The following is a 27,552-nucleotide window of genomic DNA, read 5'->3' as shown; positions in this document are numbered from 1 at the left end:
CTCTTATTTTGGAAACAGGAAGTCCAGTTTATGTAGAGTGTCGCTGACAGGTCGGCTCGGTCCGCGAGGAGTAGATAACGAACTGATTAATTTCATCCTCAGTTTGACAAAGTCATAATAAAACTTTGTCCTCCCGGATGTTTGTCGGACGCCATCATCCCGTGGCGTTGGGAGTGTTATCTCTGGCCGCCGCGGCGCTGGTGTAACGTATCTCATCCCAACACTTTTCATTATTTTCAACAAAATGAAGTGTGACTGTCGAGATTAAACACGTGGAGGGGAAGGAAAGACGCACCGGAGACTTTCACGGGGTGTATCTCTCGGGGGAAGAGGCTCCATCAATCAAACGGAGCGACACCTTCGGAACGATCGGTCGCCGCCGAGCATTTTTTTTTTGTTGATCAGCGGAGACTTGATAATCATGTCCTCTAAACGCCGCTAACAGGCGAGGACCACGAGTCTCCTCGCGCACATGTTTGGAGGAGCCATTAAAGAGAGGAGACGAGGTTATCTCGGGTCTCCTCGGGCTTCAGGAAATTGATGGATGAGTCGCGGCTCTTCTGTAAATGATGATTAATGACTCGAGCTGCTCCTGGATCTGATAAAGCCTGGCAGGTATTTGTCAAGCCCTTGAAATGTGTTTCCAGCGATGTCGGCGCAGAGATACGGAGACTCACATCTTGTTCGTGTCGTTCACCTGATGACTGACGGGAGGAGTCGAAAGCACCCGAGTCATGAGAGTGACTCGCCTGCAGCTACACTTTCTCTCAGTCTAATCACCCGATTCATTCAATCATTCATTCTTTGTCTGTTTTCTTTCTTCGGTTGACACTGATCTGTTTTATCCCCTTGTTTCCACTTTATTTGTTTATACCCGTCTGTTTTTTATTTTACCCATTGCAGCCTTTTGGTTATTTTGATTGAAAACACTAGTTTTTTCCTTTAACTTTTAAAAAAACTACTCAAGGCTGTACTTTTGACATTTATCTCCCTGTTTAATTATTTAATTATTTTATTCTCATCAACAAAAAATGCTTTTCACATTGTTTTTCTTCTGTTAAGGCTTTTAACTGTTTTTGCCATTGATGGTCTGATGAAGCTTAATGAAACATTGCTGTTTAGAGGTCAGTAGGTGGCGCCATCAGCTTAAAAATGATGTGATGTTACAACAGTTGTTCAAAACAAAGGAAAATAGTGCAGAGACCGCCATCTAGTAGACTCTGAAGGTAATGACACTGCTTCATGAAGCTTCATCAACACATCACTAGTTTTTGCATCATTTTTAGTCTTTTTATTTAACCAAAATTTCACAAGTGACTTTTTTTGCTTTTAGCCATTTTACTTAATCTCACAAGTAAATCGTTTTCCTTATGTTAAGGCTCTTAACTGTCGTTTCGTCTCTTTTTCAATAAGAATAAGCTTGGTAAACAAAATCGAATGGTTCAGCTAGCAAAGGTGACCCAGAAGTGGAGGATAATAAGTTATCAGGCAGAGGTTTACAAAAGACAATTTAATAACACAAACATACAAACGTAAAAACATAAAACGTCCACTAGATGGCGACAGAGGTTCAGAGTCGCAATCTCAGTCTTTACGAGTCCACTAAGAAAAAACAGTGCTGTGTCTCAAATCGCATACTTGCATACTCAAAGTTAGTATTTTTAGTGCGTAAGTGCGTCTCAATTCTTAGCATGCAAAATTTAGTGCACCATGCACACTAAATTGTCGTACTAAAATGCCCACAAAACTGAGCATGGTTCGATGGACACTATCTACCCTAAACGGCTGCCATCTTAGTGATATTGACGTTGTAAACGGAAGATACGTCATATATATAAATGCATATATATTCATATACTTACAGTAGTAATTTTCAGCCAGCAGTAGAAGGATGAGACGTCTTCGTTTCTCATATTTTTTCTTTATTTCTTCTTCCAAACTTTTAAAACGTGCTGCCAGCCGGTGTCCATAGTGTTCCTACAGCTGGTTGCAACATCGTTAAATAGAAGTAGAAGAAGAAGCTGTCACGTCATTTCTGGTTAGTGCGTAGCAGCAGTGTTTGATTTGAAACATACTATCTGTTGAGCATTTGCGTATTAGTTAGTATGTACACTATCCTGATGCATACTAACTTCTAGTATACTTAGAGAAGTATGCGATTTGAGACACACCTCGGTAGTCTTAGTAAACCAAAACAAAGTGTGGCTGCAAGGCGTGAGAGCCACTACAAAAAACACAAAAAGGCAAAAATGAAATCCAGAACTCAACAAAGGATCACAAAGTGCTGACAGGAAAGAAAAGTTGAATCGAACTCCTGGAGAGGTTTACAGAAGGTCCAGAGAAAACTTGCTGACACCGACTCAGGCCAGGAGCAGACTCTTTATGCACCACCACTGATTGGCCTGATAGTCGACAGCCGTGGATCTTGCCAAGCATCGCACTCACCAACTGTCAAGATAGCAACAGAGACACAGGAAATCCAGGAAAAGACTAAACAAAATAAAAGTCCCAGGAAGGGGACCTTGACAGAAAATCAAGTTGTTCTCAATCACGGGTCTCCAGCTTGCGATATGTGGGCCATTTAAGGCAAAATTCAATTAAAAATCGTAGCAGCAAAAATATAAATTGAATTTTTTTCGAAGACATTCAGAAAAAAAGTCCGCCCAACTTCTGTCTAAAACCCACTCCTACTCTCTATGGAGGATGCGACGCTCACCTGCTGCACGACCTCACAGAGAATCTTCCTGAAAAACCGCGAGTGACGAGCGGCGCCGTTAGGTTTACGTCCCCGACTGCGAACGATTTCCCGACATTGTCTTTTTGTTAAGTAACCGAGCGTCTCGGATGGAGCGACATTGTGTTCTGGGATGAACGCGAGGAATCGAAAGCAGCGCCGCGTTTATCTGCCGTTGACAGCCGCTCCGGCTTAATGAAGGTTTGTAATTAACATGGATTTTCGCTAATGTTTGGGGCTTTTGTCTTCTAAATGGAAAGTATTAATCCCATTAGTTTGAAAAGAATGTGGCGGACGCTTTCGTCCGGTGCGAGTGAATCCTCCACCGCTGATTTAAATGAGATTTCACTTAGATCTTGGGAAGGAAAAAACGGTTCTCAGATGTCCTTCCTCAAACGTCTGCTTATATCTTCTAATGTTCGCCGGTGACTCGAAAATGATCCGCAGACGTGTGTGTTCAGCCGCGACGACGCCGTCCTCCCGTGTCCTTGCGTGGAGCCCGGTTTTCCTCCCTAATTCTGAATAATGTCTCCCGGCTGCAAATTGCCTCGAAAATTGTGATGCAAGATTTTGTCACACCTTCCTGCCTCGGTGCCGACTCCAATCACCGTCCTCATGCATGATTAAAACCGTTTGCCGTCTTTAAATGCCAAACTATGAATTTGTTAGCAAAGCTGACAAAACCTGCAGATCCTGATGTGCGGCTCCCATCAACACCTTCTGAGAGGGTCGTCGTTAATCACATTACGTGTAGTTCATTTAGAACTATTCGCCGTTTAACACTCACTTTACACTGGATTGGTGTTTTCTTCTGAAAAATGTATCATTTCAGTTCAGCGCAAGTGAGACAGAAAGTTACACAGTCTGTCACTCCGTCTTTGGTGGAACGAATGTGTTTTTCCACTTGTATGCACTACATGGTTCGAGAGTAGATTATAGCAAAGAGCCAAAACCAAACTAACACAAACCAAATACCAGGCAACGAGAATTCCGAACAAACTTACCTGAGCACTAGTGATGGTCTAATGAAGCTTCATGAAGCAGTGTCATGTTGTTTAGAGGTCAGTAGGTGGCGAAGAAGCGATTAAAAAAAACACAAGCGATACACAACATGAGCTAAACTGAACACAAGCAAAAGACAAAACAAGTAAGATACAACACAAGCTTAACGCAACACAAGTTGTATGCAAGCAATGCACAACACGAGAAATACACAACAAAAGTAAAACACAACAGAAGCAATGCACAACACAAGCAATACACAACATAAGTAAAACACAACACAAGCGATACACAACACTAGTAAAACACAAGCTATACATAACACAAGCGATACACAACAGAAGCTAAACACAACACAAGTTATACACAAGCAATGCACAACACAAGCAATGCACAATACAAGCAATACACAACATATGTAAAACACAACAGAAGCAATGCACAACACAGGTGATGCACAACTCAAGCTATCCACAACACAAGCGATACACAACACTAGTAAAACACAAGCTATACATAACACAAGCGATACACAACAGAAGCTAAACACAACACAAGTTTTATGCAAGCAATGCACAACACAAGCAATACACAACACAAGCTATATACAACCTAAGTAAAACATAACAGAAGTAATGCACAACACAAGCGATGCACAACACAATCTATACACAACACAAGCGATACACAACACTAGTAAAACACAAGCGATACACAACACAAGCAATACACAACATAAGCTAAACTGAACACAAGCAAAAGACAAATCAAGTAAGATACAACACAAGCTAAACACAACACAAGTTGTACACAAGCAATGCACAACACGAGAAATACACAACAAAAGTAAAACACAACAGAAGCAATGCACAACACAAGCTATACACAACACAAGCGATACACAACATTAGTAAAACACAAGCGATGCGCAACAGAAGCTAAACACAAAACAAGTTATACACAAGCAATGCACAACAGAAGCAATGCACAACACAAGCTATGCACAACAAAAGCAATACACAACAGAAGTAAAGCACAACAGAAGAAATGCACAACACAAGTGATGCACAACAAAAGCGATACTCAACACATGCGATACACAACACATGCGATGCACAACACATGCGATACACAACACAAGCAATACACAACACAAACAATACACAACACAAGCCATATACACAACACAAGCGAACCGCAATGCAATGCAAAACCAACACAAATGCAACATATTAACCGGTGGCTTCGCAAACACAATACAACTCATCAGTACCATGAACCCAACATGATTAAGTCTTTGATGAATCTTTGAAGTTGACAAGTTTTCATGATACAGTTTCTTTATTTGTCAAAGGCTGCAAGATGCTACTCTTTGCTCTTAAATCCTTCCTAACAAACGCATAAACAAGTGTAAACAAAATGTTAGTAAATTAGATCGCTAGTACCCTTGGAGTATCTCATGGTGTCAAACACATTTGGAGGTGAGATTCAAGGTCATGTGCTGTGTACTCGTCCTACTGGCCTTTAATGCCATCCGTCTTCGTTGACCACACATGGTTGTCAACTTCATCCAAGGTCCCCGTTGTATTTCACGGACCCTAAACGTCTCGCGTCCACGGCTGTAAACCTTCACAACGCCGCACCTCGGTGAGTAATTGGTGGCGAGCTGTGGCACTGGATGATTTACAATACTATATTTTTAGTCTTCCCTGACACCGGAGCCATCTGCCGGCACACCTGCTCGCACCCGTCACTGGATCCACTTCCACCTACCGCCGATCTTCTCTTCTCTTTCAACAAATCAGAGCGAGAAGTCGGCGCTGTGTTGTCGGCGTCCTTCAGCTCCACGAGGGGCCGTAAAAAAAAGCTGTTGCCTCTTCGTCGTGTTATCCGTGGTTGCGCCGGTGCGCCCCCTAGAGGCCGCTCGGTGACGGCTCCTCACTTTCTGACCGGTTTCTTTGCGGTTCCACGGCGTTAAATCTGCACGGGGAGGTGATTTGTGGAAGAGATGTTGAGGACAAAAAAAAAACTACCTTCCTCAGGAGAGCCGCCGGGACTGGCTGTGATGCCGCTGAGATCCGGGAGAAATCCCGGCAGATCCGGCAGAGTTTAGACCGGCGTGTCCTTCCCCCTCGTGTTGTGTTTGAACTTGAGCCATGTCGGTGTCAGGTTCTTCGCTCTCGAAACACTTGTAGCGGCACGAAGTGCCCTTTTGAGAGCCGATTGTGTACCCTTTTGTACGTCTCTTTGTCCTTTTCCTTGACACGCGTTACACAAGCACACACTCCCGGAGACTCACAACGCACTTCTGAGGCCGTTCTTCTCCGAGTGCTCTCGATGTATCTGGTGGATGATTTGTAGTCTGAGGTGTCTTGAAGCAGCAGTTCTTATCCTTATAACACTTTCATATTCTCTCTCATGTCTACTGACGACTACGTGTTCTAATCTTTTATTTTAACGATTACTTTTAGAAGTACATTCGTCTGAATGACCCACATTGCAGTTTCAAGGTTCCTACACTATTTTCTGGTTTATACTTTTCTTCTTTAACCCTTGTGTTATCTCAGAGTCAGGGTGACCCAAAGACAACACAAGGGATACCAAAACACATTTGTTTTCAGGCCTGCGGGTCACCTTGACCCTGAGATAACAACAAGGGCTAAATGCTAACTAAAGTGAAAACCCAACTCTACTGCCAGTTGCAGTAAGTCCCTCATCATGACCATGTTTTGAACTTATTACTTTATAAAAATCTCGGCGAACGAGAGGTTACGAGAGCGGAGTCCATTATGACGTAATAAAGGCTTCACTCCTCATTCATCTGTAATCACGCCCCCTAGAGGTGGAAACTTTGCGAATGAATGACATGCGGTGACAAACTGCGAACCAATCAAAGCAGAGTGGGCGGGGGCTTAAGCACATTTTTCTAATGTAAATATTTCAATGAAAAGAGAGTTTCGTACAAAACAGACACATACTGAGTACAATAGAGGTCCACGATCTATTTAAGACACGCTTAAATCAACACATCCCTTTAAGATTGAATTTGTGTCATTAAACGCCCTTAAAAGGTTCCAGGGTCGACGTTCTTAAACATTAAATGTGTTGACTATGTTCAACTCTGTGAAGGAAACTGAGAAAACGAGGATGTAGGTAGATGATGGATGGATGGATGGATAGATGGATAGATGCATGGATGGATGGATGGATGGATGGATGGATAAATGGATGGATGGATGGATGCGTGGATGCGTGGATGGATAGATGCATGGATGGATAGATGGATGAATGGATGGATGGATAGATAGATGCGTGGATGGATGGATGGATGGATGGATGGATAGATGGATGGATGGATAGATGCGTGGGTGGATGGATAGATGTACGGATGGATGGATGGAAAGATGGATAGAGGGATGGATGGATGCGTGGAGGGATGGATGGATAGATGCGTGGATGGATAGATGGATAGATGGATGGATAGATGGATAGATAGATGGATAGATGGATAGATGAATGGGTGGATAGATGGATGGATAGATGGATGGATAGATGGGTAGATGGATGGATAGATGGATGGATGGATGGATGGATGGATGGATGGATGGATGGATGGATGGATGGATGGATGGATGGATGAATGAATTCGTTTTTTGGACCCAATAAAAGTGGATTAACACGAAAACAAATGTGCTTGTGGTATCCCTTGTGTTGTCTGTGGGTGAAGGTGAAAGACGGAAAACATTTTGTTTTCGAGTGAAATGGCTTTAGTATAAAAACCACTCATGGATACTCGGCTAATGTCCAGAAATCAGTCGTGATTAAAGGATGCCAGAGCGGGTTCAAGGTTTGACCTCCAAACACAATTTGATGACTTCGAAGCCTCCAATTATGTTAATCCGTATCACAAGCAAACATCTGCGTCGTAATCTGGCGGCCGATCGGCCCGCTCGCGCTTATCCGCGCATCAAACTCATTAGCACATTTTAATTGTCCATTGATCTTATTATTCGCGCCAAGATTACACGTCCGTCCTCGCGAAACACAAACACCCGATAATGGCTCGACGACCAGGGATGTCGTGTCGCTGGCGAAAAAAAAACACTGATTTCTGGAATCGATTTCCCCCCCCCATCGCAGGATCCTGCTGCTGCGCAACAACACGCTGAGGATCGTCAATTCCAGTCGGGCGGACGAGGGCAGCTACGTGTGCCGGGCGGAGAACCAGCTGGGCTCGGCCGAGATGGCGACCGTGCTGTGGGTGAAAGGTAAGTGATGCCCCGGGGGTTCTTTCGGGGTTTTCTGCCAAATTAGCCGATCCGGCGGCGACAAACGGTTCCCGTGGTCGCTCCCTCGCCGGGAATTAATGCGCTCGCTCAGCCGCTAACTCGCGCACGGTCATGTGACAAGGACACGGCGGGACTCCGAGCTGGACCCGCGCGTGACCTTTAGCATGTGAACAAGAGTCGAACAAATCGGGTTTTGTCGACTCAAAAGGGCAAACCACGCAGTCGATATTGCTACACAAATATTGAGCTGAAGGTTGGTATCGCACTGATGTCGCACACTTTTTTAAAAAAGAGCTCGGAAAGGTTTGTGTGCTTTAAAGGCGCAAGCTAGCATCTGTGCTCGTGTTAGCATGTTTGCTACACAGAAGTACAATTTACACTAAAAAAAAAGCTTGTTTTAGTTCTGTTTTTACACCTTTTCACAACTGTCTGAAGAGTTGGTGTATAAATAAAGTTATAATTTCAAGTAGTTTATTAAGATTAACTTTAAAATTGTATTGATCGTTTTTATATTCTCACACATTTTGTTTAACTACTTTAGAAATATAATTTAACCAGTATCATGATGAAGATAAATATTCCAATATTTTGGTTGTATTTGTATTTGTTTTAAGACAAATATGCTAAACATTAAGATTATAATAAATCTATAATCATCTTTGCTGCAAATGACTTTAATAGTGAGCAATTTAAATATATATTCATTCTTTTTCTAGAGTCTTCTTTTAACTTTTTTTATTTTAAAGGATTTAAACTAAATTTTGAATAAAGTTTTATTTAAATATAAGGTAACAAAATGTGTTAGCATGTTCTCCACACTGAAGTACAATTTCAACACAACGAAAAAAGCTTTTATGATGTTTTTTATTTGTATTTCTATTTTTACATAAAAACACCTTGTGACAACTGACTAGTACTGTATAAATAAAATTATTATTTTTCAATAGTTTTTTATTAATGAAGTTTAACGTTATTATTATTTTGTATTATTATTTGTTTATATTCTCAAAATAAAATACTTTCTAGTGGAATTTAGCCAATAACACGCTAAAGATAAATATTCCAATATTTTGGTTTGTTTAATTTGTTGTTTTTTTTAAAGACAAATATTCTAATCCTTAAGATTAAAATAAAAGTGTTTTATTTGACTGTGAATTACTCCATTAGTAAACAATTTTATTATATAAACATCATACTGTATTTCTAGAATCTTCTTTTAAAGGACTTAAACCGAATTTTGATTAACAATTTATTTAAATATTAGCCACAAAATATTAAAAAAAAATAAAAATAATAATTTATTAAAAGGAATAAGAAATATTAAAAGGACAAAGAAACGGAGAGAGTTTTAGAAAATGAAGACGACAAGAAGCAAATTTAAGTTGTATTTAAAGTCGTGAATAACATTAAAACAATGATGTAAAACATATATTCATGATCAATTTTATAGTTTCACTCTATAAGTCTTAAGTCGAAAATGGTGCAACGTTAAAGGGTCAAAAATGTGATTCTTGTTCAACACAAAAGACAGAAATGTGAGCTGAGCCAGAGCGGGCAGAAGAAGCGGGCGTAGAGCGTCTGTTAGCCTGAGGTGACAGTGCAGCAGTGTTGTCTTGCAGAGGCCATGCGTGTGGATCTCAACCCGAGCCGGGTGGAGGTGACGGTGGGCGAGAGTGTGGTCCTGAGCTGCAAGGCCACGCATGACACCTCGCTGGACGTGGCCTTCCAGTGGTTCTTCAACCAGAGACCGATCGGCTTCCAGCAGGAGGGCGGCCATTTTGAGTACATCCAAACAGTAAGAGCCAGAGTAAGGACGACCAGTGATGACGTGTGTGTTAAAATAACAGTTGTTGTTTTAACTTTATAACATTAGGAACTCAAACACACATCAAAATCAGAGGATGGATTTGAACTCGCTGATATATTTACAATAACTCTGGCACTCATTGAAGTCCATGTATTTTTCGATGCTAAAACATTCCTGAACTGAAACTAAATTAATATTTAGTTTTTAAGGTGTTGTTTTTTTCAAAATTCATTTTTTACTTCAGTTCATGTCAAAGTAGTCAGTGGCAAAATAACGAAGAAAAGAGATTAAATGGGAGGTAAATAAACATACAAAGAAATGATATGCTACATTTAGCATTGCTAGCTTAGCTTAAAGTGATAGTTCACCTAAAATTCAAACTTTGCTTATTTTCTACTTATGTTGACTAGGGGTCGGGATTATTTTCAGGGTAATCTGTTTCTTTTTTAGAGTTATAAACAAACATGAATGTCCATTTGAATGTCTTATGTCTGGATGACCCGCATTGTAGAAACAATCAAGTAGCGACGGAGAAACAAGGAAGTTGTTATGTTGTTAACTCACCTGTTGCTCTCAACCCCGTGTTTTCATTGTAATTTCTATAGTTTTATTTTAAGACGAACACCAAAGACCGACAACATCTGTCCTTGTTTAGACCCTCGATATTTACCGATAGTGTTTTTGTCTTTGTAGCATGTTAGCATTTTAGCTTCTGCTACAAACAAGCTTAAAATATAGACTTTTTTTTTTTAATTGTTAGTTCAATTTCTCTTGTGGATGTGAAACAACAAGATGGACGTTACAGACGAGCAGTTTTTTTTGTGGTTTGTCATTTTGGACGAAGAAAAGTGAGCATTGTTCGTGACCGTCACACGAACGTACATTTTTGTCTTTAACTCTAAAAAGTAACAGATTACTCTGAAAATATTCTTAGTCGACATTAGGGTGAGTAGAAAACAAGTGAAGTTTTAACTATCACTTTGACATTTCATATTGTGTCGGGGGAAAATAACGACACATTTCTACATAGAAAGTTGCAAGTGAATTCAGGTGACCAGCAGTGAAGGGAATAAATCTTGTGTTTTTTTTTTTTCTGGTCTGCAGCAATCGTCAACCGTGGACCTGATGATCAGGAGCATTTTGCTGAAGCATGCTGGGAAGTACGGCTGCCGTGCTCAGACTACCGCCGACATCGTGTTCGCGGAGGCGGAACTTCTGGTCCGAGGTGAGATTGTGCTGATGCCATGTTCAGATGCTGTCGTGGAAGGAGATGATCACTGAAATAATCTGTCATCTGTCACTTAGCAGGTGATGCTCAGCATTATCTGGCACCTTCTCAAGAAATACTGTATATATATATAGTTTTTTTTAAGAGTTAAATGGTTAAGTAGATGTTTTTAAGTGGCTAGTATATCAGTGCCATCAGAATATTGAGTGGTTGAATTTAACAGTTCCTTCTTTTTATTAAAACCATTTAATAATTATTTTTTAATCATTTAATTCAATTATTCAAATATTGAAAGGTTGTATTTTTGTTTTTAATTAAATAATTATGCATCACGTGATTGGCTGAAAGACCAAGTAGCTCGGTAGCTCGGTTTTGTCTGGTGACACTGTTATACCAGCATTTAAATTGAATTTGAAACTATTCAGATGTTTTTATATTGAATTTAAAAGGCTACCAAGTAAAATAATATATTGTTTGTGTTATTGGAATTAGAATATCAAACTCTATGTGTGAAAAGAATGTATTTATTAAAAAAAAAGAAGTAATTTAGTAATTCAAAAGCAAAAACAATTATTCAATACAAATTAATTCAAACTTTCATTGTATAAATTGTTGAATTAAACTATTTAAAAAACAGATTCAATGTTACAATACCATACATTTGTTGTTAAATTCCACAGTTCAATTTTTTTTGATGGCACTGATATACTTTCAGAGAAAATGAGTGAGTAACTAGAGAAAGAAAAGTTGAAAAAAACTGACCGTGAAAAGTTATTATGTCTCCGTCAACATGTTCTTACTTCAGATCCTCTGAAATTCCCACCTTAGAAATTGATCATTCCTTCCAATCCTTTCCACCCCCAGGTCCTCCAGGGCCCCCCGGGGTGGTGATAGTTGAGGAGATCACACACACCACGGCGACTCTCTCCTGGACTCGTGGCCTGGACAACCACAGCCCCATCAGCACCTATAACTTACAGGCCCGCAGTCCCTTCTCATTAGGCTGGCAGACCGTCAAAACAGGTAATCGATACCAGCACACAGCAGCCTGCAGGTCTGCGGAGTGTGTGTGTGTGTGCGTGTGTGTGTGTGTGTGGGACCATGAACACACACATCGGTCCTCACAATCAAATCAGACGAGTCTATCTGAGAAAATCTGTTAGCGACTCAGTCAAAAAGTCGTTTTGGTTTCTATCATAAAATGTATTATCAACTAAAGTACTAACTATATTTGTTACTGTAATTGTCGTATAATTGTAAACTATATAAGAAGGCATGATTTTATTTCTCCGTTAAACATTTTAAACAACAATGTACTAGATCAACATTTTTTATATTCATTTTAAACGACTTTATCTCTAAAATGCAACTGAATTTAGAACATTTATTTTTGAATTTCTGGGATTGGAAACTATATGTGAAAAAAAAACACTTTTTTTTATGTTATTTTTACTTTTAAATTAAATTATTCAATACAAATAAATTCAACTTTTCAACATAGAAATGATTGATTTCAATTATTTAAAGGAAACATATATTTTAAAAACATTTTAATTCAACATTTGAAAATCGGAAATGTTAAATTCAACCGTTGACATAAACTTCAATAGTTTTTAAAGCAACAGGTTTTGTTCTTTCCATACAAAGGGTTTGAGTGTTTTAGGAAGTTAAACCTGGTCAAGACCTGAGCAAAACACACCTGCTTTCTGAGAGTAACATTCACTTCCTGTGGAGTCATGTGAGCTATCTTATCAACACATGATGCAAAACAAACGTTATCAACCCTTGTGTTATCTCAGGGTCAAGGTGACCTAAAGGTCCTAAAACAAACGTGTTTGTGGTATCCCTTGTGTTGTCTCAGGGTCGAGGTGACCCGAAGGCCCTAAAACAAACGTTTTTGTAGTATCCCTTGTGTTGTCTCTGGGTCATGGTGACCGGAATGCCCTAAAACAAACGTATTTGTGGTATCCCTTGCGTTATCTCAGGGTCAAGGTGACCCGAAGGCCCTAAAACAAACATGTTTGTGGTATCCCTTGTGTTATCTCAGGGTCAAGGTGACCCGAAGGTCTTAAAACAAACGTATTTGTAGTATCCCTTGTGTTGTCTCTGGGTCAAGGTGACCCGAAGGTCTTTAAACAAACGTATTTGTAGTATCCCTTGTGTTGTCTCTGGGTCAAGGTGACCCGAAAGCCCTAAAACAAACATGTTTGTGGTATCCCTTGTGTTATCTCAGGGTCAAGGTGACCGGAATGCCCTAAAACAAACATATTTGTAGTATCCTTGTGTTGTCTCTGGGTCAAGGTGACCCGAAGGTCTTTAAACAAACGTATTTGTAGTATCCCTTGTGTTGTCTCTGGGTCAAGGTGACCCGAAGGTCTTTAAACAAACGTATTTGTAGTATCCCTTGTGTTGTCTCTGGGTCAAGGTGACCCGAAAGCCCTAAAACAAACATGTTTGTGGTATCCCTTGTGTTATCTCAGGGTCAAGGTGACCGGAATGCCCTAAAACAAACATATTTTTAGTATCCTTGTGTTGTCTCTGGGTCGAGTTGACCCGAATGCCCTAAAACAAACGTATTTGTAGTATCCCTTGTGTTGTCTCTGGGTCAAGGTGACCCGAAGGTCTTTAAACAAACGTATTTGTAGTATCCCTTGTGTTGTCTCTGGGTCAAGGTGACCCGAAGGTCTTTAAACAAACGTATTTGTAGTATCCCTTGTGTTGTCTCTGGGTCAAGGTGACCCGAAAGCCCTAAAACAAACATGTTTGTGGTATCCCTTGTGTTATCTCAGGGTCAAGGTGACCGGAATGCCCTAAAACAAACATATTTTTAGTATCCTTGTGTTGTCTCTGGGTCGAGTTGACCCGAATGCCCTAAAACAAACGTATTTGTAGTATCCCTTGTGTTGTCTCTGGGTCAACAGTGCGGCGTCTGCGTCACACATCACGAGTGTTGCTGGTTATTGTGGAAACAAGGTTCAGTTGAAGAGAACAGGAAATCTCCAGAGTAGAGATGGGAACCAAACCAAAAAAAAGGGCAGATTTTAGTATTTTATCTCAGTTTTGTTTTCCCTACCACGCATCAAACTCACCTGGCAAAGCTGCTCTCAGTTTTATTTTTACTCGTGGGTTGGCACAACATGATCTACTCTCCCGCACTTCGCAGGTGTTGTGAAACGTATCCGCCACAACCTTCAAAAATCTTGGATGTATCGCAGCTGGGATAAATTCGATTCCAATGCGAGTGTCGTGGAGCAGACTTCTGGGAGGGCGGGGCTCTTGGCTGGCGTCTCCCCTGCAAACATTGGTTATCGGCGGCTGTTTGAAGAGCAGCTTGTCCGACTGGAGTGGCCTGAAAGTGCTCCGGCTCCGGCTGATAAGAACGCGTCGGGCTTTGCTTGTGGACATTTGCATAAAGAGACCTCTGGTTCATTTGTGTCAGTCAATGTTTGTTGTTGCCGGGATCAATATTGACAAAGCTTGATTACGACAATCCCGAGGAGGACAGATTAGCTACCTGCGTATAATTCTCTTCATAAATGCGTTCGTAAAGCCGATCCCTCCGCCCTCGGGATGTCATTTACAATTACTTAGCGCTCCGTGAGGCTCCGGGAAGATGCAGGGGAAACAGATCAGTTCGTCTGAAGCCGCTTGTTTGACATGAAAACAACATCGTGTTCCGACGCCGCTGCTCGTTGTCGCCATCTGTTGTATATAAACTTGTCACAGGACGACGTTCAAGGTTGATTTAAGCGTGTCTTAAATATATGTTGGACCTCTATTGTATCATCAGTATGTGTCGGTTTGTTCTTAACTCTCTTGTAATAGAAATATTTACCTTAGAAAATTATCTTAAGGGACTCATTGTATAAACAAAGCGGGGCGTAAACACTTACCAGGTTTTGTCACCTGCCTTCATCAATCGAGGAACTCGTTGTATAAACAAAGCGGGGCATGATCACAGCTGGCTGGAGGAGGAGTGAAGCCATTATTGTGTCCTAATGGACTCCGCTCTCGTAACCTCTCGTTCGCTGAGATTTCAGACGGGGGAGAATTTTATAATATAATAACTCCAAGAACAGATTTAAAAATCTTCTAGTTCACCTCGGGCCAGTGGAGTTAGATAGATAGACTCTGGAGATTTGCCTTCGGGAAATCGGGTTTCCAGTTCGATACAGAGAGTTTCATAAAAACAAGAACAAAGTGCAAACAAAAGAACAAAGTTCAAGGGATGATGACAAAGTGCTAGTACAAAAGAACAAGGATACAAAGATGGAATAGAATCATCTTTTCACTCCACTCCTGCCTCGAAACTCAGAATTAAACAGCCTAATATCACGAGGAATGAATGAGTCTATTAGTGTTGCATCATGGGAGGAGCACTCGTGCACTCCATCTACTTCTGCAGTATTTGATGCTTGAGCTTGCAAACGTAATTTTGTAACAGAAATTTTCGTTGAACTCTAAGAAAATGTTGGATCCATGACCTGTAGAGAAAAATATTTTATATTCTTGTCTGGGAATTGACAGACAGCTATTGATCTCAGCTTATTCTTGGCTTGGCTGTTGAAGTGTTTGACAAGATAAATCTTTTGTAAGTCATTTCCTTTGTGTCCCTCCTTTCTGGCTCCTGACAGGGAAGTAAAAGTGGTTTTGCCATTCAAAACCATCCACGTTTCTTTATGATGATGTTAAAAGTATGAGGAAATATCCTTGACGCAATCTTTTGTCAATAAATTGAGAGGAAGCCTGGTCTTTCGCAGATAATGGGGCCAATTTGTACCGGATGTATTCGTGTTTGCCGGGTCTATGGTCCGTCTCTGCTGCGGCTCATGCCAGACTTTCCATTCCTGTCGCCAGTGTGGGAGGAAGTATTGCACGGAGAAGCGTCAGAGTGCATTAGTCTTTAATCTTCAAGCAATTATCGTAAAATGAACAGTCAAGGTTCTAATATAGAATGTGTCCATTTGCAGTGTCGAGACGACACTTCGCTCCTTATGTCAACCTTTTAGAAAGTTTTGCAACCAAGTTTTCCAGAGTTTATGATTTGAGAGTTCAGCTAAGAGTTTTTGTTTTCTTTATGAGAGTTTTATCGTAGTGAAACTGTATTTGTCATCCTCAGACCCGGAACCCGTCACGGGAGACATGGAGTCGGCCATGGCCGTGCAGCTCAACCCCTGGGTGGAGTACGAGTTCAGAGTGGTGGCCAGTAACGCCATCGGGACGGGCGACCCTAGCGCTCCGTCGCGAGCCGTCCGGACCAAAGAAGAAGGTAAATAACTGCAGTACACACTAGTGATGGTCTGATGAAGCTTCATGAAGCAGTGTCATTATCTTCGGAGTCCACTAGATGGCGGTATCTGCACTATTTTCCTTTGTTTTGAACAACTGTTCTAATGAAACATCACAACTGATGGCGCCACCTACTGACCTCTAGACCACATGACACTGCTTCATGAGGCTTCATTACACCGTCAATAGTTAAGAGTTATAAAAAAAGAATCGTTAAATTAGACCAAAATTTAATTAACCAAAATCCCATAATACAGTAAACAAGAAAATATAAATCAAACTAAAAAAAAACCTGATAAAAGACCCTCCAGCCTGAAGCTTCGTCTCCATTAGATTCAAGTTTCAGACCCTGATTTCATCCCGTATCCCATTTGTATCAAAAACCTGAATTTATTCGTCAATAGCAATACACTTTAACTCATGTTCTGTCAGTGATAGTAAAGGGGGTAATTTTGTCAATTGTAAAATACTCTAAGTTACATTCTGTCAGCTAAATTCTGGGGTTAAATTGTGTGTTTACCAGAATAGAATCACCACCATGACTATATTTTAAAATACAAGTCGAATGTTTGACAGTTGTTACATCACATTCAAATCTGTGTTGCTTTTCAGTACCAAAAGTATTTCAGACTTGGCTGCTCACACATAATGAGCTGAGCAACATAAGAGCAACCATAAATAAGCAGACACACTTTCCATGAGCTCTGAAACCTCTAACCGAGGCCAGCAGAGTGAATGAGGATTTCTTTACGATCCACCTGAACCCCTTGATACAAACAAAGCTCTCCTGTATTGAAACATGATTGACGTTTCCGTTGCTCAGAGATGCAAATGATTCCGGGTAATATATTCAGCCACGTAAACACAGGCAAGTTGTGTTGAAACCAGGGAAACATTTTGCATAATCAAACCTCAGAGGCGTCGAGGCACGTCCTCGTCGGCTACATCTGGGCCCCTAACTAAATCCGCGGTCATCATTCAGTCGTCCTGTTGTTACTGCCGTCGTCGTCGGCGCAGTCCATCAAGAACACACGGCAACAAGTCAGCGAGTGAAGAACAGATGCAGACGTTGACACAGTGTGATACAAGAAACAAAAGCTTCCAAAAAGTCTCTTGAATCAGAATCAAAAACTTTTAATTGCCAGTGTTGTTTACACGTCGTTTTTTTTTTGTGTGTTGGCGGTACAGAATCAAAGAATCAAATGAATGGAATTAAAAGAGTTTAATAAAAAAAAATACAATTAATTAATACATTTAATTAGTAATAATTAAAACAGAGATGTATAAATATTGAATAAAAACAAAACAATACATTGAATTAAATAATATTGAGGATCCGGACAACAGGCGGATAGAAAGAGTTCTTGAACCATGATATTGTGGTCTGTATTGATCTCCGATCAGAAGTTAATTAGCCGTTTTTTAATCCTTTATTACAAAATAATGACAATATGGAAAAAAATGAAACATGCCAGGAGAATTCTCACGTTAGTTGACCCTTAAACAAACCTCTCCAAGATGCAGTTAGTCCCTCATGATGTTAAGTTTGGAAATTATTACTTTATAACGTTCTCCCCCGTCTGAAATCCCAGCAAACGAGAGGTTACGAGAGCGGAATCCATTGTGACGTAATAATGGCTTCACTTCTCCTCCAGCCAGCTGTAATCACGCCCCGCTTTGTTTATTCAACAAGTTCCAGGATTGATGATGCAAGGTGACAAACCTTCACCAATCACAGCATAGTGGGTGTGGTTATGGTAAACAAGATTTCATCTCCAGAAAAAAAAGTGATTTCAGTGGGCGGGGCTTAATCACATTATCTAATGTAGATATTTCAATGAAAAGACAGTTTTCTACAAACATAAATATACTGATGAGTACAATAGAGTCCAACATCTATTTAAAACACACTTAAATCAACACATTAGTTGCTCTTGAAGTCAGCTGCTGCTTTATTCAAGGACAGCAGGTGATCATAATGTATTTCCTCAAAGGTTTGTGTGTTTCTAAGCTGGTGTGTGACTGTGTCAGCGGGGCAATGATGCAGCGGAACCTTTTCTTTTTTTTCTTTCCACAGTCCCTTCGGTGGCACCAGCCAACGTGAGCGGAGGAAACGGCCGCCGGCACGAGCTCGTCATCTCGTGGGAGGTGAGCGTCGACCGGTCGGTGTTAGCAAAGTTAGCGTCAGCCGAGGAAAATCGTTCTCCCGCAGACATCAGCGTTTTTTGTTTTTTTTACGTTTCTCCTCGAGATGCTTCTCATCTCGTCATCCAGGGATTCCACACACTCGTGGAATGTTTTGTGCTCTTCAGAAGGAATATTATTATGTTAAATAGCCAGAGATTTTCGCTTTTTAAAATCCGTGATGAATGTTTAAAGAAAAGAAGTCTGGCTTTTTGAAGAAAGTGCGGCAAGACGACTGCTGCAGGTCATGATTTAATTATCCCCGGAAATTATTCACAACATCGATAAAATTATGTATTAAACCTCTCTCTTTTCTCCTCATGATATATTTGAAAATATATTGAAAAACATCCTTATTTTTGCAGCATTCGTGTCCAGATGGGAAAAGTTGAAAATGTAAAACTCTTTAGTCATTCTTGTTGTTTCTCTTTAGCCCTTGTGGTGTCTCTGGTTCAAAGTCAACGACCTCCCTTGAAAACATATGCAGTGGTGAAGGGTGTTAGCCTTGACCCACAGACAAACACATCTATTTTCAGGCCTTTGGGTCACCTTGACTGTGAGATAACACGAGGGTTATAACTATTTAATATGAAATGCTATGTGAGCTTCCTGTCGAGCAACTAGTGTTATTCAATTAATCAGAAATCATTGGGGGTTTTTTTTTGGCTTCACACTTTGCATATTAAAGCACTTCCTGAGTTTTCATAGCGATGGTCCGAACAAAAGACTTATTTGCATGTGTGAGGCATTCACGTCTCTCACAATATCCAATGACTCAGACCCACTTCCTGTCTTCAATCACTGGTCAAATGGACTTATTTTATACGTCCCATATTTCAAATGTTAAAGTCTTCCTCTCCAAGATGTAGTAAATCCCTCATCATGACCATGTTTTGAACTTATTACTCTATAATAGTAGTAGTCCTCGTCTGAAATCTCAGCGAACGAAAGGTTACGAGCGCAGAGTCCATTATAACATAATAATGGCTTCACTCCTACTCCAGCCAGCTGTAATCACGCCCCGCTTTGCTTATACAACAAGTCCCTTGGAGGTGGAGGCTTCCGGAATTGATGACAAGCTGTGACAAACCTTGACCAATTAACGCAGTGTGGGCGTGGCTATGGTAAAGTAACTCGTATCCAGAAAAACCAAGCCTTTTGAGTACATTTTATAATGTAAATATTTCAATTAAAAGAGAGTTTTGTACAAACAGACACATACTGATGATACAATAGAGTCCGACATCTATTTTAAGATGCACTCAAATCAACACATTAGTTTCCTATTAAGCATGTACTAGTACACAGTCCCGTCACATGACCTCAACCGTGTATCTCCTTCAAAGCTTTAGATTTGTGCCTCCGGCTGACATCAACGTTGTGATAGAAAGTTTCTTTTTCTGAGAAACAATGGCGTCACTGTTGACACCTCGGGCACGTACACACACACATTTAAGTGTATTCTCTGTGAATATTGAAGACGGAGCGAATAAATATTCAATGTTAACTCGCTCTGATGCCGAGAAATACGCCGCTTTTATCACCATAAACCTGGGTGTATTGAAACGTGTGAATTTGAAATACGCCCCGAGAAACTCTGTAATGAAAACGACAGTGTTGCTTTGTTCCCCCCCTGAAATATCGCAGCAATAAATTGTGCATGTAAATGCAGTTTAATAATGATGTCGAGCTGCCGCCGGTGCCGCTTATTAAACGTGGTCACATGGTGTTACCTGGGAATACTCGTCAGATCGAATCAAGCCTGTTGATGGACAAATTGTGCAGCTATAAGGAATAGTTCTAATGTATTTCAGAAACAGGTGGTGGCGCTAGTGAGGAAATAAGAGTGGAGATGCGTTCAAGAAGACAGACCTATCTCCATTTTTTACAGTTAACTAGAAACCATTTTTTATACTGTATTTTCAGACGTAAGATACACTTTAATTTTATGTAAGTTTGCTGTTTTATTATTAAAAAAGAAAATGTAAAATCGTTTTTAAATTTAGTTTTTTATTTAGTACTCCGTTTAATCCATATTATTTGCAATCTTAACGTCTTCATTTTCCCATTAGGTCAACATTATTCTTAATTTCGATTTTTATGGGGGAAATGGTTTGCTTGTTTCAAGTGTAATTTTGGAAATTATTACATTTGTTTTGTAATCATAATTAATTTTAATGTGTTTTGTATTTCATCATTCATTTTCCGTACTGAGAATTCTGAGCTGCTCTAGTAGAAGAACTCACATTTATCCGATCATTAAATCTCTTCACTGGCTGCTTTTGTTTTTTCAGGATCAACTTTAAAACTCTGGTTCTTACTTTCAGATCTATTCATGGTCAGACCTTACATCAGTGATCTGATCCAGCCTTAGATCTTATACCAGCTCAGCTTATCCTCCTACGTCCTCCCGTGTGCTCTCGATCGCTCGCTCTACACCCTTGTACTCCCCCCTCTTCCTGCACCTCCATTGATGGAAGGTTTATTTCTGTTACCGGAAACGGACCGCGGTCAGTTCCCATGATTCTAAAATTGGTCAAGAGCCCTTTAGCTCAGGAACCAATGATGCTTGAAATGTATGTTTAATAGATTGATGTAAGTGCATTTAAAAAAAAGCTTTGTTGCCAAGTCATTTGAATGGCTGAAAGGTCATGACCTTCTGGAGGCGGCGACGATGTTGAAGGAAATGGCTTTTAAATCGCAGAGAGAACTCGATCGCGAGGGAGAGGCGTTTTCGCTCTTTATTGCTTTTGTCGACTTTATATTGAAACACAAGTTTAAAAAAAACAAACAGCGGTCTTCAGGGTGTTGCTGCTGTTTTCCTGGAGAGCAGAGGTTGAAGTGCTCATCATGTAATAAGAAGCAGTCGTACCAGATACGAGACGATGCTGTTGTGTCCGCTGGGATTGTGTTCGGGCCAAGTAACCGCATTAGTTCAACCGTTTAAACGATTTTGAATAACATCCGCAACAAGACTGGAGGAGAAACTGTTCACAGCTCATCACTGTCTCTGGTGTACGAGCAATACCTCCTTATATATCCACGTCTAGAGATGCATATCAGTAAGAAGGTTGTTGGTTCACTTCCAGATTCGGGGGGAGGAGCAACTTGTCACCTTTTATGATGATCTCCACATGTTTGCAGGGGTTTACTCTGGGCACTCCAGTTTTCTCCCTAAAATCTGATTTTAAGAGATGAGTCAACAACAATAACAATCATAAAAAATAACAATAAAAGTATATTTGAGTTCTAACAAGTTCGTCCAATAAAATGTGATATTATCGACCTTTTCATATAAGACACCAATGATGGGAAAATGCATCCAATGATTTAGTAGGAATACAACAAGTCTAGCAAACATATAATTTGCATTTATTATTGTGAAAATAGAAAAATTGAATATGTAGACGCAGCTGCACCACGTTGTTTACATTATGAGTTGCAGTGGATCAGAATACATTTTTTAATCTAGCATTTTTCTCTTTTTACCCTTGATAGATTACTCACAAAACAAAATGTCATAATGTGGTAAAAAATAAAATGCTGCACTCACCAACATAGATCTTCTTCACGTCACATGCTTACTTTGGGGTAGAAAAACATCCTTGATTATTTTCTCAAGAAGAACTCAATGTGTCTGTTTATCTGCGAACTTCTTGGCCATGAGTAACATTCTTACATTCACAACCAGATCTATTGGTTTTCTTTGATGTAAATTTAGCTGAAACACCATTAGATAACTATCAGTGACATCAGTAACTAGCTGAAACATGATTGTATAAATGTCAGTAACATCACTAGCTATCTGCAACACGATTGGATAACTATCAGTAACATCACTAACTAGCTCAAACATGATTGGATAAATGTCAGTGACATCACTAGCTATCTGCAACACGATTGGATAACTATCAGTAACATCACTAACTAGCTCAAACATGATTGGATAAATGTCAGTGACATCACTAGCTATCTGAAACACGATTGGATAAATGCAAGTGAAATCACTAGCTATCTGAAACACGATTGGATAACTATCAGTGACATCACTAACTAGCTCAAACATGATTGGATAAATGTCAGTGACATCACTAGCTATCTGCAACACGATTGGATAACTATCAGTAACATCACTAACTAGCTGAAACATGATTGTATAAATGTCAGTGACATCACTAGCTATCTGAAACACGATTGGATAAATGCAAGTGAAATCACTAGCTATCTGAAACACGATTGGATAACTATCAGTGACATCACTAACTAGCTCAAACATGATTGGATAAATGTCAGTGACATCACTAGCTATCTGCAACACGATTGGATAACTATCAGTAACATCACTAACTAGCTCAAACATGATTGTATAAATGTCAGTGACATCACTAACTAGCTGAAACATTATTGTATAAATGTCAGTGACATCACTAACTACCTGGAACATAATTGTATACATGTCAGTGACATCACTAACTAGCTGAAACATGATTGTATAAATGTCAGTGACATCACTAACTAGCTGAAACATGATTGTATAAATGTCAGTGACATCACTAACTAGCTGAAACATGATTGTATAAATGTCAGTGCCATCACTAACTAGCTGAAACATGATTGTATAAATGTCAGTGACATCACTAGCTATCTGAAACACGATTGGATAACTATCAGTAACATCACTAACTAGCTCAAACATGATTGTATAAATGTCAGTGACATCACTAACTAGCTGAAACATGATTGTATAAATGTCAGTGACATCACTAGCTACCTGGAACATGATTGTATAAATATCAGTGACATCACTAACTAGCTGAAACATGATTGTATAAATATCAGTGACATCACTAACTAGCTGAAACATGATTGTATAAATGTCAGTGACATCACTAACTACCTGGAACATGATTGTATAAATATCAGTGACATCACTAACTAGCTGAAACATTATTGTATAAATGTCAGTGACATCACTAACTAGCTGAAACATGATTGTATAAATGTCAGTGACATCACTAACTAGCTGAAACATGATTTTATAAATGTCAGTGACATCACTAACTAGCTGAAACATGATTGTATAAATGTCAGTGACATCACTAACTACCTGGAACATGATTGTATAAATGTCAGTGACATCACTAACTACCTGAAACATGATTGTATAAATGTCAGTGACATCACTAACTAGCTCAAACATGATTTTATAAATGTCAGTGACATCACTAACTACCTGGAACATGATTGTATAAATGTCAGTGACATCACTAACTACCTGGAACATGATTGTATAAATGTCAGTGACATCACTAACTAGCTGAAACATGATTGTATAAATGTCAGTGACATCACTAACTAGCTCAAACATGATTTTATAAATGTCAGTGACATCACTAACTACCTGGAACATGATTGTATAAATGTCAGTGACATCACTAACTACCTGGAACATGATTGTATAAATGTCAGTGACATCACTAACTAGCTGAAACATTATTGTATAAATGTCAGTGACATCACTAACTAGCTGAAACATGATTGTATAAATGTCAGTGACATCACTAACTAGCTGAAACATGATTTTATAAATGTCAGTGACATCACTAACTAGCTGAAACATGATTGTATAAATGTCAGTGACATCACTAACTACCTGGAACATGATTGTATAAATGTCAGTGACATCACTAACTACCTGAAACATGATTGTATAAATGTCAGTGACATCACTAACTAGCTCAAACATGATTTTATAAATGTCAGTGACATCACTAACTAGCTGAAACATGATTGTATAAATGTCAGTGACATCACTTACTACCTGGAACATGATTGTATAAATGTCAGTGACATCACTAACTAGCTGAAACATGATTGTATAAATGTCAGTGACATCACTAACTAGCTGAAACATGATTGTATAAATGTCAGTGCCATCACTAACTACCTGAAACATGATTGTATAAATGTCAGTGACATCACTTACTACCTGAAACATGATTTTATAAATGTCAGTGACATCACTAACTAGCTGAAACATGATTGTATAAATGTCAGTGACATCACTAACTACCTGGAACATGATTGTATAAATGTCAGTGCCATCACTAACTACCTGAAACATGATTGTATAAATGTCAGTGACATCACTAACTAGCTCAAACATGATTGGATAAATGTCAGTGACATCGCTAGCTATCTGAAACACGATTGGATAACTATCAGTAACATCATTAACTAGCTCAAACATGATTGGATAAATGTCAGTGACATCGCTAGCTATCTGAAACACGATTGGATAACTATCAGTAACATCACTAACTAGCTGAAACATGATTGTATAAATGTCAGTGACATCACTAACTAGCTCAAACATGATTGGATAAATGTCAGTGACATCGCTAGCTATCTGAAACACGATTGGATAACTATCAGTGACATCAGTAACTAGCTCAAACATGATTGGATAAATGTCAGTACGTATTATTAAATAATATATTTCCCCTGACGTCTGTTTTCTAATCAAAATAAAAAATAAAATAATATATACAGATATATTGTTTTATCAACCTGTGTTGGACCTCTCTGAACCTTCTAGTAAATCTTGGTCTCTGTGTTCGACCCAAGTCTTGCTTACGAAGTCGAAGCCGGGCCATCTGGGTCCAGTAACGCACCGGTGATTAAGACTGAGCAGATATAACTCTGTTACCTCACCGGCACCGGCGTGATTAACCTTGAAACTCCACTTCTATTAATCCAGCCCTGTTTGTAATCTCAGCAGGTGCTGCAGGAAAACCTCGGACAGGTAAATAGGATATTAATGTTTCAGGGAGGACAGCCTGGGCACGGGTCCAGCAACGTGGAATTTGCAATTGAGATGAGAGGAAGAAGACGTCAGCAGGGGAGCCGTGAACAGATGTGGGCCGGACTGACAGTTGTTCTTGTAGTTATTAAGTTCAGGAGCTCAACTGCCGCGAGGGAAGATAACCTCCGAGCGTGGAGCTCGCACCTCTGCGACACATTATGGGGGATAATGTCCACTCCAGATGGGCCGGGACAAGATTTCCCATTTATAATGCGAAAGTGTCAACAGCTCGACGAGCCGCACATAATAACCAACCCCCCCCCATGTAACAAACGCACAACAGCATGATGACAGAATAATCAACGCACACTTTAATTACACAAAAACATGATGAAGATCTGCTCGACGCGTGAACATGACGTGGAGGCGGCGGGACAAACACGCCGGTTAATGCTCCCTTCAGGCGACATTTAAGTCAAGAAAGAAAAACATTTGTGTTAAACAGCTCATCTTGAACTCCTCAAAGTAAAAAAGTTTGTGCTTAAAATGAGAGCTTTTCAAATATGAAGTGTTTTCTCAAACAGAAAATCAAAAAACTTTTGAACTAACATGTGAAGACGCTGGTACATAAATATTTCTCCTTTAGTTAAGCACACGGATGTAAAACTTATAGACATCATGGTGATGGTTTCACACGCCCGGAAACATTTGTCACAATACATGACATCTTAACAAGGGATTTACCACATTTTCGGGCATTTTTCTGACGAAAGAACATGGAACTTGTGACATAACACTGGATAAGGTATTCCTGTTAAAGAACAAAAAGGCAGATGTTTTATTCCTGTTGTCTTTCTGCATTTACACCCTTCAATACATAAACACTTTACACCTAGGTGATAGAAAAACTGAAACTTAATTTTAATATAATGCATATGTAAATTATTTTAATAATGTATTCTTTTTTTTTTTTACCTACAGACTTTGATATTATTTTGTCATTATTTCAACATTAGTCCATTTCATTTGGACTACAATAATACTACATTTTTTAAACAACTTTATTAAATAACAGCATTAACAATCGATCATTTTACATTCAAAAAGTGCTGGTGTTAATGTTTGTAAATAAACAACCGAGTCAACAACATGTAAAAAGTGATGATGAGCAGCTAGAGTATAATAACAAACTTAAACATTTGTCGCATTAATGTGGAAATAAAAAACTAAAATAACAAATAGTAAACATCAAATTGTGGCGATGAGATCATTTTTGTCCAAAAAATGAAATGTATTTCAATATTTCTTTGGCTTTCATAAACTTATGTGACTAAAAAAAAGAAAATAAATGAAGTTTTATTTCAAATACATTGATCTCACTAATCTAATAGAAGGTCTCTGGTAATGTTACATTGAATAAAAGTAAAGTCATTAAGGTAACCATCAATGTAAAGTATTTTAAACGTTAACACTTAGCATTTTAGTGTGTTAGTTATATGTTTAACCTGACATAAGTTATATTGTATATCGTATTGTCTGGCGAAGTTCAAAGTGTTGCCTCCCTCAGGTTGTTTTTCCCCAAAATAGCGAAGCCATTGTTTTGAATGCGGCAGAGGTTCTTCTTCGGTGCTGACAGCTCAGTGTGTTCATGCCTATAAGGTCCCCGTCACTTCTGCTAACAATCACCTTGTGAATCCTGTGCCAAAACAAGACGTGTTTTTGGGGGTTTGTACCAAATTTGTAACAGAGTGTCGGTTCTTGTGAGAAAGCTAGTATACACTGAGAAAGATGGTGATAGAAATGGTAGAAGAGTAGGCTACAGTATTGACTAATAAAGGCCAGGGGGCTTTTCATTTGGGACATCTAATTTTTGCCCTTTCTTGTTTCAATTAAGTCTATCAATCAAATATTCTAATCAAACTTAGTGGAAATTTTGTCTTTGGTAAATTGGAAACAAATTCAATGTAAACATGTGTTGTTAATGGTCATTTCCTTAGAGAAATCAAGATATTTGTCTAATTTCACAAGGGGGCCTAATTTTGGCCTCAACTGTATGTATATATATATATATAAATATATATACTGTATTTACCGCACTATTAGCGTAACTTTATTAAGTGTTCTGACAACTCTGTTAACTCCCATGGTAACGATGTTCAAATGATGTTTAAAAGGCTTCAAGCAGCAGCGCATGAGACTGGTGTTGTGAGCAGA

General features: G+C 39.4%; 1 protein-coding gene across 2 annotated transcripts in view; it reads left to right on the top strand.

The window, feature by feature from the left end:
* The window catches only part of cntn5 (contactin 5), a 184,086-nt gene that overhangs the window by 140,811 nt on the left and 15,723 nt on the right, over positions 1-27,552 (top strand). The window contains exons 13-18 of one of the 2 annotated variants that reach the window (XM_087795066.1): positions 7,877-8,004; positions 9,645-9,820; positions 10,937-11,057; positions 11,925-12,083; positions 16,180-16,329; positions 18,427-18,497. In XM_087795066.1, coding sequence (XP_087651192.1) covers positions 7,877-8,004; positions 9,645-9,820; positions 10,937-11,057; positions 11,925-12,083; positions 16,180-16,329; positions 18,427-18,497 — 805 coding nt within the window. Of the gene's footprint in view, positions 1-7,876; positions 8,005-9,644; positions 9,833-10,936; positions 11,058-11,924; positions 12,084-16,179; positions 16,330-18,426; positions 18,498-27,552 lie in introns of both variants that reach the window. The other variant, XM_087795065.1, reaches the window with a different exon arrangement.

The sequence above is a fragment of the Callionymus lyra genome, chromosome 7 (assembly GCF_982586985.1).
Source record: "Callionymus lyra chromosome 7, fCalLyr1.hap1.1, whole genome shotgun sequence".
Lineage (NCBI taxonomy): Eukaryota > Metazoa > Chordata > Actinopteri > Syngnathiformes > Callionymidae > Callionymus > Callionymus lyra.
This window is presented reverse-complemented; position numbering and strand designations above follow the sequence as displayed.